Source organism: Nansenia antarctica (assembly GCF_963989245.1).
Source record: "Nansenia antarctica genome assembly, chromosome: 1".
In the NCBI taxonomy this organism is placed as follows: domain Eukaryota; kingdom Metazoa; phylum Chordata; class Actinopteri; order Argentiniformes; family Microstomatidae; genus Nansenia; species Nansenia antarctica.
The window spans coordinates 15,244,706-15,265,182 of NC_137674.1; the positions used below are offsets into that span (position 1 = coordinate 15,244,706).

General features: G+C 46.6%; 1 protein-coding gene across 1 annotated transcript; it reads left to right on the forward strand.

Annotated features, from left to right (window-relative positions):
* Positions 1–838: 838 nt before the first annotated feature.
* On the forward strand, positions 839–19,914 carry LOC308158975 (neurotrypsin; the record flags this gene model as incomplete). Its single annotated transcript, XM_080532695.1, has 14 exons — positions 839–853; positions 2,423–2,465; positions 6,496–6,738; positions 8,390–8,528; positions 8,674–8,852; positions 12,567–12,714; positions 13,632–13,810; positions 14,047–14,188; positions 15,237–15,451; positions 15,818–15,959; positions 16,965–17,243; positions 17,840–17,962; positions 18,284–18,564; positions 19,595–19,914. The coding sequence occupies 14 exons, from the start codon at positions 839–841 to the stop codon at positions 19,912–19,914; spliced, it is 2,448 nt and encodes an 815-aa protein (XP_080388821.1).
* Between the last annotated feature and the right edge of the window lie 563 nt (positions 19,915–20,477).

Below are 20,477 nucleotides of genomic sequence, written 5' to 3' on the forward strand. Positions count from 1 at the left end.
ATTTGAGCTGCTGGACTAGTAGCTATTATTGTCCAAAGGGTACCTGGTTACTGGGTACTCCGCAGTAGCTATGCTGTCAACATGTGTTTTCATTCAAAGGCTTCAAAGTTGCCCATGTGTGTTGCCTTGAGGTTTCAACAGCAGACTGCAGACTACATCTGGAGTACCCCGATATTCCTTCAGCAGAATCTGACGATTCTTTGCCGTGGTCTAAGTTGTTGGCAATTACTGCAAGGCTAGATTGATTTTAAATCATTATGTATGGGTGATGTATCAGGTTCATCTCATGGTCTGAAATGAACCACTGAGACTAATAATCATTGGCAGCAATACGCATTTCCATCAGGGACAGGATGGAAAAACGAATAAAAGTATCAATATAGTGAGTCCTACAAAAGTAACGATTTTATGAGACCATCCTGGTAAATCAAATGATCCGTAATTCCCCCGTTACGCGCATCCAGTGCGCTGCAGCGACGCCCCTCTAAAGTGCAACACAATTACGTGTGTTTATTCTTATAGACATATAGGCAGACAGACTGCCTTTCACCGGTGTCTTCTTTCAGTGACATTTCCCCACCAGGGAACTCTGCATTTATAGACTAGGTTTTGAGCGTGGCTGATCTCGGGCTGTGTAATATATAGGAGTTTCGATCATTTTTTCATCGTTTTCCAGACCCGGAAAAAACAGATAGATCGGCTCATTGTCCTCCGCAGCGCTAAACTTTGTAGCGGACTCGTTTCTCCATACTGGCCCGTCAGTGGTTCCTCGCATCGGCTTATTATAGTGGAGCGAAGGTGATGGGCTCATGGCCCGGGAAATGACACATTTACCAGGATGGACAAGGAATATGTAACGGGGGTCTTGTCGCTGTCTACGGCGACATGGTGTTTTCTGCTGTTACTTTCTGGAGAGGTATGTATGTCGCCTACAGTTTTACATGTGTAACCATGTCTGTGATCGACGCATTTTCTTTCTGTTTGTAATGGACTGTATTGAGTCCTGACAACATAAAGCTAAACACAGATAGGCTATAGGCTATTCAGACTAATTTATGCCATGTTTTTACTAATATCAATGTAGCCTACATAGCCGGTTCGCGCAAGTCAAGCTTGAGTACACTTATGCGTAATTGCAGTTGTGCTGAGCTTGGCACCTACTGGCACCTCCCGTGTGGGGCAAGTAAAGCTGTGCGTCCCAACTGGGTCACACATCGTCTGAATGGATGATATTATGTGCACACTCATTAGGTTATGCTTTTGGGATTTCACCCTTTATGACCGCCACATTTTTTAATTGAGAGTGTAGAATAGGCCTACAGTAAGAGTAGAGTATACGCAAAAACGTATTTATTGTATTATAACTGATCCTAAACAAAACAAAAAACTTGACAGTCACAACCAACCATTGGCTGCAACACACCCTGTACAACACAGAGATCAGTTTGTTGTCATTGAAATAATTCGGATACTATGTCCAGGCAGGCTATTAGTTTTATACCTAACCTGACTATCATTTGGGAGTAAAGGCTTGAATAGCGTGTGAAGGCTGTCACACAGAACAGAACAGACGGCAACATTTGCAATAAATTAAAGCCACGGACAGTTATGAATTTGGATCTTATCAACATCATTTCTTTGTGACCGAGAATGGGATGAACATGGTCCTATTGTATCCTGCGCAGATCGTGCGTCATTAGATTTCTTTTCAGTGCCTTAATTGCCCTGAGATCCAGCTTCCATTGGCTATTATAGCCTAAAGATAAAGTCGAGACGACAGCACATGTATGCTGTTTGAGTTAGAGCCCTGGGCTACAGATCGTTGCTTCAAGCTCTCAGCTCTGCTGTCGTGATTGACAGGCGCCTTATGAGCGTTCAGCTGCCTGCCTGAAGCACTCCAAGACATTGCATTGTCGCGTGCTTTCTTTTCCACGCCTTGCATTATTGATTTCAGTGGCCTATGTTAATTCGTTACATTCATTAACGGCACGCTTTTATATGAACCTTGCTTTCTACAGAGACGTTTTATGCCCCCTGCTCCCAGTCTCTGGTGGCACAGCAAACTAATGGAAAACAGAAAGAGGAGGCATGCATTGGTTAACACAACGCAAACACCGTTGAGATCCACATGCATATAATAATAACAGTATAGGCTACATGTCGTTTAGTCTGATCTGAAGAGTTTACAGTGACATGATATAACTGACTAATATGCTGATTACGAGAAAGAGAGCAAAGCTCCTGCTTTCTGTGTTAATTAATGGACATTTCAGGATACACACTGATCCCACGGGAGAAACCTTTGAAGAATAATTTTGGCTCCCACGATGAACCGTTTTGGATTCCATGTCGAAGCCTTTTTACAGTTGTATATTGTTTTGATTTTCTGTTGCTTTTTTTTGTTGCTTTTTTTTTTTCTCAGGTCATCTCTCAAGACGGCTACTTAAATGCTGTGCAGAGTGCAGGTAGACACCTATTCTCTGCATGATTCCAATCCATCATTGTGCTTGACCATGTAACATTGTGATGCCCTTTAGTCGTACAAAAACAGAAATTACCCATCATTACGTGAATCTGCAACACCTTGTCGATTGTTGTTGGGTGTGAGATAAAGATTTGTTATTTGTTCAGCAAGTTTAAAAAAATGTCTTTCAACATCAAAGGTGCTGAGTAGGTGCTTGAGTAGGCCCTTTATCAGAAAATGCCCCCTTCCTCTTCAAAAGTGGTTATTAGCAAGTGCTTTGATGTCACCAGTGATTCTGATAGTCAGATGGTGAATCTGATCCTGGCCCCTGAAGGATGAGACTGGCAATGCTTCTCTCTCTCTCTCTCTCTCTCTCTCTCTCTCTCTCTCTCTCTCTCTCTCTCTCTCTCTCTCTCTCTCTCTCTCTCCCTCTCACCCTCTCTTAGCTTCAGGGTACTTCTGGGAAGGTCATTCTTTACCCTCGGTCCAAAAACATCTCATCCACAGCCAAGAGCCACATCCCCAGCCTTGGCTTGGCTTGGCTTGGCTTGGCCTTTGAAAATGCGAGCTGCCTTTTCTTTTGAAAACGACGTTATCTCTTCTGACTGTGAGGGAAGGATTCATCCAAGCCTGGTCCCTGCAGCTGACAGAGAAACTTGATAGCACAACTCATAGAAGATTATTCTGTAGATACAGGGGACAGTTGATCTCTCTTTCAGCTTGTCAAGTAATATGAATACAAGCATAATATAATAATGAATGGGTAATAAAGAGTGTGGGCGGGGGCATGCATTTCAGCTCAGACACGAGGCTGTCTCTTAACCGTCACCTCCCCTCCAAGCCCGGGCAGGTCCAAATCTTTTTTAGATCCCCCCTGGGCAGGATCCTAATATCCAGCTCTCTACCAGACCCCCCAACCCCCTCTCAGCCACCCCACGCCCCAACACTCCTAGTTCAGGCTCAGACAGCATAAGATTCCTACCAGGTTGCCTCATGTTGGGTCGTTCACTTATGGAAATGAGACGAGCCCTGGTTTAAACAAGGCCCTCTGTCTTAAGAGACTTTGACGTGGCCTAGGGTGGTCCAGTGGTCGAGTCGAATTCGGCCCATGCCTTGCTGACATGCCCTCTCCATTATACTTTCTGGTCACTCTCCATTGTCTCTATCCAATAAGAATACACTCACCGAACACTTTATTAGGAACACCTGTGCACCTTGTCGTTCATTTAGGTGGTGTAATGCTGTGGGGAATGTTTTCTTGGAACACTTTGGGCCAATCAATACCAATCAATCATCGCTTGAATGCCACAGTCTATTTGAGTATTGTTGCTGACTATGTGCATCCCTTCATGGCCACAATGTACCCATCTTCTAATGGCTACTTCCAACATGATAATGCACCATGTCACAAAGCAAAGGTCGGCTCAAACTGGTTTCATGAACATGACAATGAGTTCAATGTTCTTCAGTGGCCTTCCCAGTCACCGGATCTGAATCCAATAGAACACCTTTGGGATACGGTAGAACAGCTTGAAAGTGCACCTGAAAAATGTGCAGGAATTGTGTGATGCAATCATGTCATCATGGACATGTCATCAGAATCTGAAAGGAATGTCGTGGAACATCTTGTGGAATCAATGCTACGAACAGTTGGGACTGTTTTTAGAGCATAGGGAGGCCCTACCCAGTGTTAGTAGTAGTGTTCCTAATAAAGTGTTCGGTGAGTGTATACAGATTTTTTTTTAAAATAAAATAATTTTACTTCTGTTCAATAGCATTGCTTGCAGAAGTATAAGTTCGTTCCCATCAGTCTAATAACGTAATTTCATTGCTACTCTCTCCCTCAGTTGCAACTCATATAAATTAGAGCTTTTATCCAATCAGATATTCCACCTGTGCTCCGGGTGAAGAATATACCCTTGAGGCCTTGAGAATTTCGAGTGAATCCCCTTTGCTGTTGAAGAACAACGATGTTGTTGATGAACCCAGTGTTATCTTTCATGCTACTGTCACTGTGAATATGGGGTGGTAATGTCAAATGTCAAGAGCCTATAGCCCTAGTGTCATGTTCAGGTTATTCAAAGGCGGTTTAACTGTGGGAGGAGATCACCGAAGGCCTTGGTGTAAAATACACGGCCCACCACTGGCTGCTTGCATCATTTATAATCCATTTTTTTCTCCCTGCCCCAACCCTCCCCTGAAAAGAACCCCGCCCACACTTCTTCAGTGGACCTAAGTACTTTGTTTGTTTTATTCATTTGAACAGTTATTACAAATATATTCTATAGACTAGGTACCGGTACTTATTTATGGTGTTATTCTTATTTATTGCTGTGAGATGATTGCTTCCTTTTGTTGCTGGACTATAAACCTGGGCCTGTCGAGAGTAGAATGTGATATACGCTTTTAGAACTTGTTTAACCATGCACGGAACTGAAGCCTTTTTCTGCCACCCACGTCAATATGCAGCTACCCGCTCTCAATACACACACTCCTAGATTAACTCTCCAACTCATTTGCATGAAACCATGCATACACAATAATATTGTATATTTGATTCTATATTATAGCACTTTTGCTTGAGATATCTCAAGATATCTGCTACTTGTATTAGATATATAGTTAGAGTTTGTTTGTTTGAGAGAGAGTTTGTGTTTCCATGAACTTGAACCTGTGCCTGTGTGAGTGGGAACCTGTAGGTGTTTGGGTGTGTTTAAGGATTTGTGTGTTCCTGTCATCTCACCTAATAAGGCCATTGTTAACCTTTGAGCCTCTGGCACCCACTTGATGTGTGACCACATGTTCATATCTGTATGTATATTATATTCATATAAACACATAGTCATAACTGTATGTATGCCACACAGAGGAAATGGAATGGGAGAAATCAGAGAGATTTTTTGAGGTGTACTTTTGTGTACTGCATGTGGAAACAAACACAATTTCAGTGGTGACTCAGAGGATTAATCCCCAAAATACTGATTGAAATGTGAGAAAACCGAGTTGGAAATGTGGGCGCTCCCTTCTGAGAGGATAACATGCGTTTGGCTTTGCTCTTTGAAGGTGAGTCATGTACTGGAGCGCGTTTCAGAAGAAAAGTCTGAACATTTTGATTGGTTGCCGACATAAAAGAACTAGAACATGTCACATATTTGTTGACTCCAAATGTGTTATGTATCAGCTGTGATCAAACTCATGCAAAGGACAGCGTAAAAACAGTTATTGAGCTTTTGAATGTCTAATATCTAATATTGAAACAATAGCAGTAACACAATGCATTTTTTACCTTCAATGTAGGGTACATGGCAAGGAATCAGGATGTCAATACACCTACATACACACACACACACACACACACACACACACAGTGTGGCTGCAGTGAGGCTTGAGGTTCCCAGGTAGTCCGCCACGCTCTGTGACTCAGCGCAAAGCAGACCGACACAAATACCCTGGCCTCTGCACTGCAGCACAGTGCTGTCAGTCTGTCCAGCCAGGTGGCACACTCCTGCACCTCTACTCTACCTCTGAGAGAGAGAGAGAGAGAGAGAGAGAGAGAGAGAGAGAGAGAGAGAGAGAGAGAGAGAGAGAGAGAGAGAGATGGAGGGAGAGGAGAGGAGAGGAGATGGAGAGGAGAGGAGAGGAGAGGAGAGGAGGGGAGAGGAGAGGAGAGGAGAGGAGGGGAGAGGAGAGGAGAGGAGAGGAGAGGAGAGGAGAGGACAGGAGAGGAGAGGAGAGGAGAGGAGAGGAGAGGAGAGGAGAGGAGAGGAGAGGAGAATGTAATGGGGCTAATTATGATACACAAAGTTGTACTGAATTCTACTCAATCCCTTGTTGTGTGCATTCGTCACAAACAGATCATTTAGATTTAGTACGGTTTAGTAATATTCTACAATGTGCAAACCCACTTCTGATTCCGTAGTTACAAGGCAACCACCACACCCATGTGAATTCTATTGACCCTACAACAACGTACTGAAACAACCATGAACCTAATCCCTGGCCCTGTATGACGTGTCCCCTGTCTTCGACAGCGCCCCTGTCCTGTTCAGAGGGCTTCACTGAGCTGGGCTACTACAACGGCTCCGTGGCCCAGACAGACTCGGGTTCGCCCTGTCTGACGTGGACCGAGTTCCCCGACTACGTCCTGCAGTACCCCGGACGGGGCCTGGGGGCCCACAGCTACTGCAGGAACCCTGACAGAGAGTCCAACCCCTGGTGCTTCTTCAGACAGAGCTCCGGAGCCATCGGCTGGGCCTACTGTGACTGCCACCAGGGTACGTATCTTAGAAACGGACTGACTTATGTAGCGCCTTATTCCAAAGCGCTTTCCAATTACCTCTCATTCACCCATTCACGCACACATTCACACACCAATGGCGGAAAGCTACCGTGCAAGGCGCCGGCCCGCTCATTGGGAGCAATTTGGAGTTCAGTGTCTTCCCCAAGGACACCTTGCCAATCTTTTTGGGTGTTTGTAATCTGTGGGAAGTATGTGTCTCTGATGTCTTTCTACAGTTGGCAGGTAGTTAAAAAATGCAGCTCTGTTTCCACCTCATTTTGTGTCTGTCTGGTCTTGGGAGCCAGGTCTGCCTGTGGCGGCCTCTCTCGATGGCGAGGCTGTGCTCACTGAGTCTGTAAATAGTCAAGAATGTCCTTAGTCTTGGATCAGTCACAGTACTCAGGTATTCTGCCACTGTGTATACTCTGTTTAGAGCCAAATAGCATTCCATTTTGCTCTAGTTTTTGGTTGATTCTTTCCAATGTGTCAGGTAATTTTCTTTTTGTTTTCTTATCATTCGGTTTAGTCTAATGGGGTTTCTATCTGGTGGCTACGCTTGTGTTTGTTTCATCCACTGTCCTCCTACCTTCATCTGATATCCTGCTAATATTTATCTGACCTTCTTTCCTGGTTCCGGTACTGGCGCCTGTTTCAGTGAATTCCTTAGGATATATAAAAGTAGTATATAGTATACACTGTAAATGTCAAAGAAAACAATAACATTCAGGGTAAAAAAACGGATGTAAGCTATGTAGTGTAACCTAAAACCCTTTTGAGGTTCACCCTATTGTCTTCTAAGGGGGTCCTCCATTATTGTAAATACTGCTGTGTGTGTGTCACTGTCTCTGGCAGGATATCAATGTCTGTGTTAAATAGTCTATAAATGTGTGCCTGTGTCTGTCTGTGTGTGTGTGTGTGTGTGTGTGTGTGTATGTATGCTTGCGTGTGTGCTTGCTTGTTCGCGTGGTTTTGTCTCCTCAATCTGTCTACACCTCAATATAGCCTCCTGTCTGCCTGTCAGTCACTCAGCTCCACCCACTGTGTTTTCCACCTATCCGTCAGGCCGCTGACATTGTGCTCTCTGTGATCCCGCCCCCTCAGGGACGGTGTCTGCCCATTAGCCAACCAGCTGTCTTTGTTGTGACCTGTCAGCACCTTGCCTGTATGTGCCCGAAGGCTATACAGTGGTGTTGAAATCTGTTTAGCTGCATCTGTGTTTGCTGTGATTATCTGTCTGCCTCTGTCTAGCCCCTCTGCCTGTGTCTAGCTTTCTCTTTCCAACTCTTCACCTTTCTCAAGATGTGCTGACTGTGTATGAGAGAGATAGAGAGTGAGAGTGTGGGTGTGTGTGTGTGGGGGTGCGTGAGTGTGTCTGGTGTATGCCCGTCAGGTTGAAATATAAAAAAACGGTTGCAAGACACCAAACCCATAAACCAAGGGCGATATATGCAATTATCTAGGCATAATCATCACTTTGGGATTTCTGGTTTATGACTGAGCACTCGCACGTCAAATCTCCTGTCTGTTGTTGATGGGTGTGTGCGTGAGAGAGTGGTCTCACTTGTGGGACAGGGACAAGTGAGACCACCCTGGTGTCCCTGCCCTCCTTTAAATGCCTTCTCCTCTGCCTTCTTCCCCCTCTCCAGGCGTTGCTAGGTTGATAGGCGGACCTTCTCTTAAGAGCGGTCGCCTGGAGGTGTACCTAAACGGCCAGTGGGGGGCGGTATGTGACACACACTGGACCGACCGGGACGCCAGTGTGATCTGCAGACAGCTCGGATTGGGGTAAGAGCCCCTGTTTCTCTGTGTCTCTGTGTGTGTGTGTGTGTCTATGTGCTTGCATGTGTAGAAAGAGAGTGTTTTTCAGATGTCTCTTATTGTCTCTCTTAGATTCTCTCGTCTGTCTTTCTGTCCGTCCGTCCGTCCGCAGGGAGATCGGCACGGCCCTCCAACACTCCTACTTCGGACCCGGCTCCGGACTCTTCCACTACGAACGTCTGGGTTGCCGAGGCAACGAGAACGCTTTGATGGAATGTCGGAGCAGGAAGTTTGTCACCAGTGACTGTAACCATGGCAATGAAGCGGGGGTGGTGTGCGCTGTGCCTGAGGGTAAGGGTGTTGGTGAACCCAGAACATCTCACATGCTACACGTACACAGATATAGTACATACCATGGGACAAGGTCACCAATCTTAAAAGGGCAATCTGTCATGGGTACCATACAAATAGAATGAGTAGAACGGACATGCCTATTCACATCAACGTTTCATAGTGGGTGTACCATTATTTCTGGTGTACCATTTGGATGTCTCAGCTTAATACGCTGGTAAAGTAATTGCAACATAATCAAAGAAGAGCATGACACTGAAGCTGTCTGTAGACCAACATAGCAAGTTTGCACATGACAATGAGCAACTTAACGTTGCTCGTTATCAAAACAAGCAGTGTCCCATACTTCTCCACTCCCCTTCTCTTCTCGAATTTGTCTGGTGAAACTTTCCACTTCTGTCGGTGTACCGAAAGTTTGTGTTTTGTCCTTATATGTCACCAGCTATCTAGTCCTTATATGTCACCAGCTATCTAGTCGGGATCAGCACGCCCTGTTTTATCCCCATGTTTCTGTCTGGCCGAGTCAAATTCCTTCTGCGTCTTGTGCACTCCTGCCACCAGGTCTGGGTAAAAACGGACTGGTTGGTCCCTGTGTAGAATTAGTTTTTGGGCTCTGGCTGCTCTTAATACAGCCACCTTGTCTCTATCATTCAGGAATATCAGAATCATGGTTCTCTGGGGTGCGTTGCACTCCCGTCTCTGACCAACCCAATGAGCTCTCTCTAGTGTAAGTTTGTGTCTCCGGAATCCATTTCTCAAGAAAGGAGCAGGCGTCGTCTCCCTCCTCTCCCTCCTGTAGGTTAACCAGTCTCAAATGAGAGTGTCGGGACCTCGCTTCCAGATCTGTAACTTTGTCTTCCAGTTCTTATTTTTTCCCTTCAAGTGAGCGGACCTTAGCCTGGAGGCTAATCACTTCATCTTTCGTGTTGGAAATACGGACCTCTGCGTTTGTAATACGCTCCTTAAGGGCTCTGCACACAGCGTGCGATTTCTGTTGCGCATCAACGTTCCATTTTGAAGTTTGAATGGAAGTCTATGAGAACATCGCATTTACCCACACACGGCCCCGATTTTAATCGCACGGCGAACATTCGATTCCATTCATTTTGAATGGGACAAAGCAGTGCGACAAAACTCGCACGCCGTGTGCTTTGTCCCATTCAAAATGAATGGAATCGAATGTTCGCCGTGCGATTAAAATCGGGGCCGTGTGTGGGTAAATGCGATGTTCTCATAGACTTCCATTCAAACTTCAAAATGGAACGTTGATGCGCAACAGAAATCGCACGCTGTGTGCAGAGCCCTTTAAGGGCTCTGCACACAGAGTGCGATTTCTGTGTCACAGAGTGCGATTTCTGTGTCAGAGCCCTTTAAGGGCTCTGCACACAGAGTGCGATTTCTGTTGCGCATCAACGTTCCATTTTGAAGTTTGAATGGAAGTCTATGAGAGCATCGCATTTACCCGCACACGGCCCCGATTTTAATCGCACGGCGAACATTCGATTCCATTCATTTTGAATGGGACAAAGCACACGGCGTGCGAGTTTTGTCGCACTGCTTTGTCCCATTCAAAATGAATGGAATCGAATGTTCGCCGTGCGATTAAAATCGGGGCCGTGTGCGGGTAAATGCGATGCTCTCATAGACTTCCATTCAAACTTCAAAATGGAACGTTGATGCGCAACAGAAATCGCACTCTGTGTGCAGAGCCCTTTACACTCTCCTCCCATATCCTTTCTCACTCCTTCAATTGCGACCAATGTTCCGTCAAATCCGTTTGCAGAGTCAGCCTTCGGATCTTTGATAGCTTTGAGAATATTCAGATCCAGATTCAGATTCAAATTTAGATTGAGATAACACTTATTGCCATTTATGTTGAAACACATAGTAGTACATAGTAGGAACTTGTTGTGGCATTGGTGTGTGCGTGCATCAGGCATCACGTCAGCTTTAGCTTCCCCACTGTTCTTATATTAGGCAAGCTGAAGTCTATCAATTTAGATTGCAGGTTCTCTGCGCAAACTTTATTCACTTTTCCTGGTGCAGTCGACATCCCGAACTTTCAGGAGTGGTATAACTAACTGGCTTTTGTGGATACAAGCTAGGTTTATAACAGAGTTCTTTTGTGGATACAAGCTAGGTTTATAACAGAGTTCTTTTGTGGATACAAGCTAGGTTTATAACAGAGTTCTTTTGTGGATACAAGCTAGGTTTATAACAGAGTTCTTTTGTGGATACAAGCTAGGTTTATAACAGAGTTCTTTTGTGGATACAAGCTAGGTTTATAACAGAGTTCTTTTGTGGATACAAGCTAGGTTTATACAAGCTAGGTTTATAACAGAGTTCTTTTGTGGATACAAGCTAGGTTTATAACATAGTTCTTTTGTGGATACAAGCTAGGTTTATAACAGAGTTCTTTAGCTGTTTTAGTGGAGCTGAGAAAAACACGTCTTCTCAGCACGCCGCCATTACCGGCCTATTGATCTAATCTAATCTAAATCTATCCATTTGTCTGTTCTAATCCATCTCTATGTCTATGTCTATCCCTCTTTCCTCTCGTCTCATTTCACCTGCTTTTCCCTCCCTTCAACTAGCTAGTTAGCATGCTGTCACCCTGTGTTTGTGTCATTGGATTAACTCTTCATTTGTGTCATTGTATTTACATATTTTAACAGTAGTTAAATAGCTGGTAAATAAAGGCAGTACTACAAGCACATGTAATACACGAATGTCATGTATGAAAACGCAGCAAGTTAGCTTTTTAGAATCAATGTACATCAGATGTACAGTATATAACATGTAGAGAAGCCATATGTTTCAAGCGAGAGAAGCTGTGTTCCCATTCTTTCTTCATCGGAGCTACAACATCCTCCTCCTATCACAGTCCTGAGCTGTACTGTACTGGATGTGGTCCAGAGGGTGAGATTCATAACTAGGATTCTCTGGCCTGTCCTCATCTCCATACCACAAACACAGCCAAGTTACAACAGGAACAAAACAATGTGCTCTGAGCAGTGCATGATGTTGATGCAGTGTCATTCCCATGATGTTTACAGAACTCTGCCAGAATGCTCTCATGCCTTCTACGGTGTGTGTGTGTGTGTGTGTGTGTGTGTGTATGTGTATGTGTATGTGTATGTGTATGTGTATGTGTATGTGTATGTGTATGTGTGTGTATGTGTGTATGTGTGTGTGTGTGTGTGTGTGTGTGTGGATGCGCACGCTTGTGTGCATATGTGCGTTAGAACGCGGGAGGTAGAGTAGACCCTGAGTATATTTAGCGTGTTGCAGTGAATTATTCAGTCTGGAACATTAGGAGGGAGAGAGCTATCTGAGAGCCCTGAGGCTCTGCGGGAGGGGGTCCCAGGGGGCACATACACACACACAAATCTCCTTCTCAGCCAGGGCCTCACATACTGAGCGCGGTATATCTGACCTGCCCCTCCCTCCCCTCCCTTCCTCTCCCACATAGTTTGCGTGTCTTGTCGGTGCTTTGAACTAAACACATTGAGAGTCAGGGGGTCACCGGATTTAGTGGTTTGTCTCTGGTGGTGGAATGGCTTTATTTATGTATTTATTTACTCGTCATATTGAGTAGTTAGTTACCTATTGTGATTTGCATTAATTAAGGAGACTGGCCTTTAATTGGCTCATACTGGTAACTGAAAAGAACACTTACCGTAACTGTTGGTTCCTTTCTGTTGTCTTTCTCAGGCAATGGCGCCCCCTTGAGGCTGGTTGGTGGCCTGGAGGATTTTGAGGGCCGTGTGGAGGTTTACCGTAACGGGAGATGGGGGACCATCTGTGATGACCAGTGGGATGACATCGACGCAGATGTGGTCTGTCGGCAGCTAGGCCTGGGGTGAGCAGCATTTGCAAAAAAATCTGAGTAAAAATCTGAGTTTATGTTGCAATCGTCAAGCAACTGCAGTGGGTGTCTATTCTGCTCTCAGTTGAAAATAAAAAGCATTTAGATTTTAGTTTCAAATCACTTCCTGGTTTGATGGAAATTAGGGGACAAGACTGTCTGCAAACTATCACTGATTCATGTCACCTTTCTCAATGCCCTGGGTGTGCACATAGAAATCAGAATGTTGGCCAGATGTTTTTTCCAGATGTTGAAGCTGTATCAGCGGCTTGTGGTGGTTGTGAACTGGGTTCCCAGGATTGAAGCTGCTTTAGCACTCTAAACAGGATGTACTCCTGCAAGGGGAGCCTTTATTTACACTTCAATGTTCACACTGAGTGAACTATATTAATATAGATGAAGACATTAATATTTGATGGCCGACAGTGTTTTGTTTAGTTGCTCTGCAAGGGGAGAGGAGGCAGCTGGTTATTCTGATGTCATACAGTCAACAATTGGAGAGATGCTACACACACACACATGCACTTGGATGTGCACGCATGAACGCACGCGCGCGCGCACACACACACACACACACACACACACACACACACACACACACACACACACACACACACACACACACACACACACACACACACACACACACACACACACACACACACACACACACACACACACACACACACACACACACACCCTCTCTCTATTATATTGACTATATTTCTTCATCATGTGATCTTCAGTTGAAGTTGGGGCATATACATGGGTCTGCAGTTGACTAGTCAAAAGAAGAAGAAGAAGTCAAATAAACAGTTCATTGTAATTGCAATCTAGTCTGGTGGCCAGAGGGGAGGGACACTTCATGTGCGCTCCTTTAAATGGTTACGTCTGTCTGTCCATCCACCCAGTGGTGTCCCAAAGGCCTGGACGTGGGCCCATTTTGGGCAGGGCTCTGGGACCATCTTCCTGGACGGGGTCCAGTGCACCGGCAACGAGCTGTCTCTGGAGGAGTGTCCTCACAACACCTGGGAGCTGCACAACTGTGACCACATGGAGGACGCTGGGGTGTCCTGTAACCCTTATACTGGTGAGACTGTAACCCTTATACTGGTGAGGCCTGTAACCCTTATACTGGTGAGGACTGGGCTAGATGTACACACACACACACACACACACACACACACATAAACACACACACACACAGACACACAAACACACACACACTCACACACACACACACACACACACACACAAACACACGCAACAGACTATAATGTAATGTCATTTTAAGTGCTTGTTTCTACATGCCCACATGTTGTGTAGATGGTGTAGTGAGGCTGGTGGGGGCAGACTGTCCCTGGGAGGGCCGTCTGGAGGTGTACCACTCCGGGGACTGGGGCACGGTGTGTGACGACAACTGGACTGAGCTCCATGCTCAGGTGGTGTGTCGGCAGCTAGGTTTCAGGTGGGTCGGCTCTCTCTCTCTCTCTCTCTCTCTCTCTCTCTCTCTCTCTCTCTCTCTCTCTCTCTCTCTCTCTCTCTCTCTCTCTCTCTCTCTCACACACACACACACTATCGCAGTCTTCTGTGGGATCCCTGCAATACAGTACTTTTATGTGTTAACAACATTACACTGTTTTACCAATACTTTATGTTTAACTCACACAAGGAGTGTTATGACACATCACATCAGCCAAAGTAGTGTTTAATAAATATAATTCCATAACTGGATACTACTTTGTTTCTAATCATAGCTAGGTAGCTTACTTATTTACTTATCATCTAGCAGCATACCAGTCATTTCACGGAACTATTACTGTCCCAAATGTGCATTTGATAAGTAAGTAAGCTAGCTATGATTGGAAACTAGTATCCAGTCATTGTATTAATTGGAATTATATTTATCACTACTTTGGCTGATGTGATGTGAGTTTGTTTAGCTAATGGAGAAACAACGAGCGGTAGAGTTTACTCTGGAATGTCCGGAATGCTTGAGTCGGCATAGCAACAAACGCCTCAAGGCATTCATCATCCCGGACCAATTTGGGCAGGCGGACACTATTTGGCATGACAACACCCTTCTGCAAAAACACACGACACCTAACCTGAAGGGAAGGAGTCGCCTGTGTTGTAAAAGCGCTGATGCTGTGTTGGTGATGACGTGTTGGTGATGACGTGTTGGTGATGCTGTGTTGGTGATGATGTGTTGGTGATGCTGTGTTGGTGATGATGTGTTGGTGATGACGTGGTGGTGATGATGTGTTGGTGATGCTGTGGTGGTGATGATGTGTTGGTGATGCTGTGTTGGTGATGCTGTGGTGGTGATGATGTGTTGGTGATGATGTGTTGGTGATGCTGTGTTGGTGATGATGTGTTGGTGATGACGTGTTGGTGATGACGTGTTGGTGATGCTGTGTTGGTGATGCTGTGTTGGTGATGATGTGTTGGTGATGCTGTGTTGGTGATGCTGTGTTGGTGATGCTGTGGTGGTGATGACGTGTTTTGTCCAGCAGAGGGCGTGCAGAGGTGGCTCCAGATGGAGTGTACGGGCAGGGCACAGGGCTGATCCTGTTGGATGAGGTGCAGTGTAAGGGCACGGAGGGCACCCTGCTGGCCTGCCTGCACGCTGAGTGGGGGCGCCACGACTGCTCCCACAGCGAGGACGTAGGGGTGCAGTGCGAGAGGGGCGGGGAGACCAACGAGGTGCCAGGGCTACCACCTGTCACAGGTAAGGTCCCCACCCACACCTCCGCTTCAGAACACTGTCCCTTCGTTAGCCGTCAGGTAAGAGTTCCTGTTTAAACACAGTACACTCAAATCTTAAATCAAGTCAAGATGATTATTTCCTCTCTCTGTTGGAAATAGAAAAGAAAAGTCCAAAAAGATATGCAATAATATGGAATAACAAATGGATTTTGTAATTTTGCAGCATGTCATATGAGCAATGCACAGACTAATAATAGAAAGCCTCATTCCAGACATTTAACTATTACTGCCACAGCCCTTCATATGTTTAAACTCTATTGTGTTCTAACTGGATTTGTGTGTGTGTGTGTGTGTGTGTGTGTGTGTGTGTGTGTGTGTGTGACCCCAGGTCCCCTGGTGCGGCTGGTTGCAGGGGAGAGCAGGAAGGAGGGGCGAGTGGAGGTGTTTCTGAACGGCCAGTGGGGAAGTGTCTGTGACGACGGCTGGAATGACGTCAACGCTGCCGTGGTCTGCAGACAGCTGGGCTTTGTGTACGGGTTAACTCTCTCTCTCATGTGGTCTCCTACAGTCATGGGCAAAACTATTGGCACTTATTGGCACCTCTGTCAGATAATGCACCACTTCTCCCAGAAATGTGGTGCAATTACAAATGCTTTGGCATTCACATGTTTATTTCTTTTGTTTGCATTGGAACAGCACAAAAAAGCTGAGAAAAATCCAAATCTGATATCATTCCACATACATAACATACATAACAACAAATAACAAAAACAACAAATAAAAATATAAATAAATAAGAGCAAAATAAAAGTCAGCAATGCTCACAGCCTCAGTTTTTGGTGAGCATCACAAAACACACAACAAGAACAGAACCATCCACAGATTCGACACACAACAAAAATAGACCCAGAATGCTCAGTTAGGAGTGCCAGTGGTAACTACATGAATCTACTGTGTGTGATGTGTTGTTTCACTTGTTTTTTTAAACTGATTTTATTCCAGGTAAAATACCTTTTCTACCAAGTCAGATAGTGTAGTCATCAACATCCCTCTTTGATTTAGTACAGCAAAAAGGCTTTTGCACACCTGAAGTAGTCTCCATGCAGAGAGTCAGACCTAGTAGAAAAAACAGTTGTCTCTGCACTGACTCTGCTTGCAAGGGAATCCAACTGAATAAATGCAACGTTTTGATCAAAGACCTTCGTCTCCCCTCCCTCTGTCTCTGCCTCACCCTCCCTCCCTCTGTCTCTGCCTCCCCCTCCCTCCCTCTGTCTCTGCCTCCCCCTCCCTCCCTCTGTCTCTGCCTCCCCCTCCCTCCCTCCCTCCCTCTGTCTCTGCCTCCCCCTCCCTCCCTCTGTCTCTGCCTCCCCCTCCCTCCCTCCCTCTGTCTCTGCCTCCCCCTCCCTCCCTCCCTCCCTCTGTCTCTGCCTCCCCCTCCCTCTGTCTCTGCCTCCCCCTCCCTCCCTCTGTCTCTGCCTCCCCCTCCCTCCCTCCCTCCCTCTGTCTCTGCCTCCCCCTCCCTGCCGCTGCCTCAGTGGGGTGTCTAAGGGGCGCTCCATGGCCTACTTCGGAGAGGGTCAGGGCCCCATCCACCTGGACAATGTCAAGTGCTCGGGCACGGAGGGCTCCCTGGGGGAGTGTCCGGCTGAGGGGCAGGACACACACAACTGCCGGCACAGCGAGGACGCCGGGGTCATCTGTGACTACGGCCCAGAGCCGGCGGGGGACGCCGCCATCGTCACGCAGAGCTGCGGCCTGAGGCCCAACACACAACGCCGCAGGAGGAGGATCATAGGGGGGGACAAGTCCCTCAGGTGTGTACTACACACACACACAGGAACACATACACACACACACACACACACATACACGCATGCACACACACATGCACGCACATACACGCACGCACACACACATACACGCACGCACACACACATTCACGCATGCACACACACACACACACACACACATACACACACACACACATACACACATACACACACACGCACACACACATACACGCATGCACACACACGTACACACACGCACACACACACACATACACGCACACACACATACATGCATGCACACACACACACACACACACACACACACACACACATACACATACACATACACATCCACATACACATCCACATACACACACACACATACACACACACACAGACACGCACACACACAGATTGAGGTCGGTAAAATTTCAATGCTCAATTGAGTTGAGTTCTCTAGGGGGCACACCAGCAAACACATTGTCTAGGTAGCCTTGTCATTCCATAGAGCTATAATGCACCTCTATGGTTCTCTCTCCTCCTTGTGTGTGTGTGTGTGTGTGTGTGTGTGTGTGTGTGTGTGTGTGTGTGTGTGTGTGTGTGTGTGTGTGTTCTGTCAGGGGAGACTGGCCATGGCAGGTGTCTCTGTGGCTCAAGTCCCAGTCCAAAGGGAATCATCCGCTGTGTGGCGCCACGCTCATCAACTCCTGCTGGGTCCTGACGGCTGCACACTGCTTCAAGAGGTGGGACAGAGAGACTCCTGGTGGTCAGTGTTGGATTTACACTGACCATATCGTCATACTGTTTTAAACAGATTTTTTTTTTTTGCGATCATGCGCCTACTTCTGATAAGATATCGAAGTCATACCTGTTTGTAGTCATAATAATAATCATAATCATAATAATAATAATCATAATAATACGATTACCAATACCATAATCATACACATACCATTGAAATGTCCTTCTTCAGTTTGGCTTTAACTACATCTGACCATCATTTCATCCCCCCCCCCTCTCTCTCTCTCTCTGTCTGTCCCTCTCTCTTCCTCTCTCTCCCTCAGGTTCGGCAGGGACCCCTCCCGTTACGTGCTGAGACTTGGCGACTATCACACCGAGGAGCGGGACGATTTCGAACGCAGCCTCTCCCCGGAGCGGATCGTCATCCACAGGAAGTACCTCACCCAGGGCTGGGAGTACGACATCGCTCTGCTGAAGCTCAAAGGCACAGACGGCAACTGTGTGGCGTTTAACCCCCACACCAACTCCGCCTGCCTCCCCGAGCCAGGGAACCAGCGGGGCAAAAGACCGGCCGCCTGTGTCATCACAGGGTGGGGCATCACAGGTAACTGGTCCAATCAGAGGCTGTTTACCGTCCTCTGGATTCCTAGGTTCATCTAGGGTTCATCTGGGATTCAAACAACAACAAAGGTGGTCATCCCACTACTTCATTTAGTGACTGACCATCCACAAGATCAAAATAGTTTCATAACCATGTTTTGAAGTGATCATTTGAAGCGACACACAAGTGTTTGTTTTCAATTGAACTACGCTCTTTGAGGCATTCATAACTTCGATTATAATCAATGGCTATATATAATTCATTCAAGTATTAATGAAGTAAAAAAAAAATATTTACCCATTCCAGATTACCCCATTAACGTTAGCTTCTCTACTACTACTACTGGTTCATTGGTTGCCTGGTTACCCTACAGGACAGAAGATGTCCACAGGCTTTCAATGAGGCACAGACAGGGACGGACCGGGACAACAAAACAGCCCTGGACCTTTAGCTTTGGCGGTGGGGGGCGGGGGGGGGGGCGTGTATCTCTCTCTGTTTGGTTCTGATCATGACCTCCCTGCCTCTCTCTGCATTCCTGTGTTTATGTGACCTCCACTTCGTCTCTGTGTTGCTTAATGAGAGAAAATGTGATTATAGAAATGGTCCTCTTTCTGGCCGCACGTCATTCCTCACCTTTTGTCTCTCCCTCTCTCTCCCTCTCTCTCTGTCCCTCTCTCTCTGTCCCTCTCTCTCCCTCTCTCTCTGTCTCTCTCTCTCTCCCTCTCTCTCTCTGTCTCTATCTCACTCCCTCTCTCTCTGTCTCTATCTCTCTGTCCCTCTCTCTCTCCCTCTCTCTCTCTGTCTCTCTCTCTCTCTGTCCCTCCCTCTCTCTCCCTCTCTCTCCCTCCCTCTCTCTTTCTCTCTCTCTCTCTGTCCCTCTCTCTCTCTCTCTCTGTCCTTCTCTCTCTCTGTCCCTCTCTCTCTCTGTCCCTCTGTCTCTATCCCTCTCTCTCTCTTTCTCTCTCTCTCTCTCTCCCTCTCTCTCTGTCTCTCTCTATTCCTCTCTCTCTCTCTCCCTCCATCTCTCTCTCAGACTCAGAGTACTCCCGCACCCTGCTCCAGGCGTGGGTTCCCCTGCTGCCTGCGTGGAAGTGTAAGAAGCGCTACGGCGACCGCTTCACCCGCCGCATGCTGTGCGCGGGCAGCCTGTCAGACCGCCGGCGCGTGGACAGTTGCCAGGGCGACAGCGGCGGCCCCCTGGTGTGTCAGGGGGAGGGAGGCCGCTGGGTCCTCACGGGGGTCATCTCTTGGGGTCACGGCTGCGGTGACCCCTCCTTCCCCGGAGTTTACACGAGGGTGAGCAGGTTCCTGCGCTGGATCGACCAGGTCACTAACAAACCTCCCTCGATCTGACACTGTCATTGGCATAGCCAATGTTATTGTGTGAATTCGGGGGGGGGTCAAAGGGGGAGGGATATGGGTGGGGGAGAGAGGGACAATACCCAGACTACCCAGGTATCTGCTCATCCTTCTGAGCTCCTTTGTTCTGTCCTTCATTTCTTCAGCTCGGAGGAGGTTGTAAATATCATTGTACATTCTGAAATGTCCACTCTTGAGATGAGTGCATGCAATGCACCGAATGTCTCAAACATGACAACCTCTAGAGAAAATGAGGCTGCATAGATGAATGACCCTGCCCCAAGAACACCTACCTAAAGTGATGTGGTTGTGCGCAGCATAGACCATCTTATGTCTAGAAAGGAGTTAAGTGAAATGTGTTTTGGTCACAAGATTGTATATGTACAGTATAGACATGCAGTTTTAAATAATATAATTTCATGAACATTCCAGGTGTGCATGCATTGTAAGCCTACAGTAGTGTGTCTCATTGATTGATTAAAGTCCTGGGTCAGTCTGTTCTTGGTACAGATCACTGGCTTGGATTTGAAGGAGGGCGTGAATGGGTTGTAAAGAGG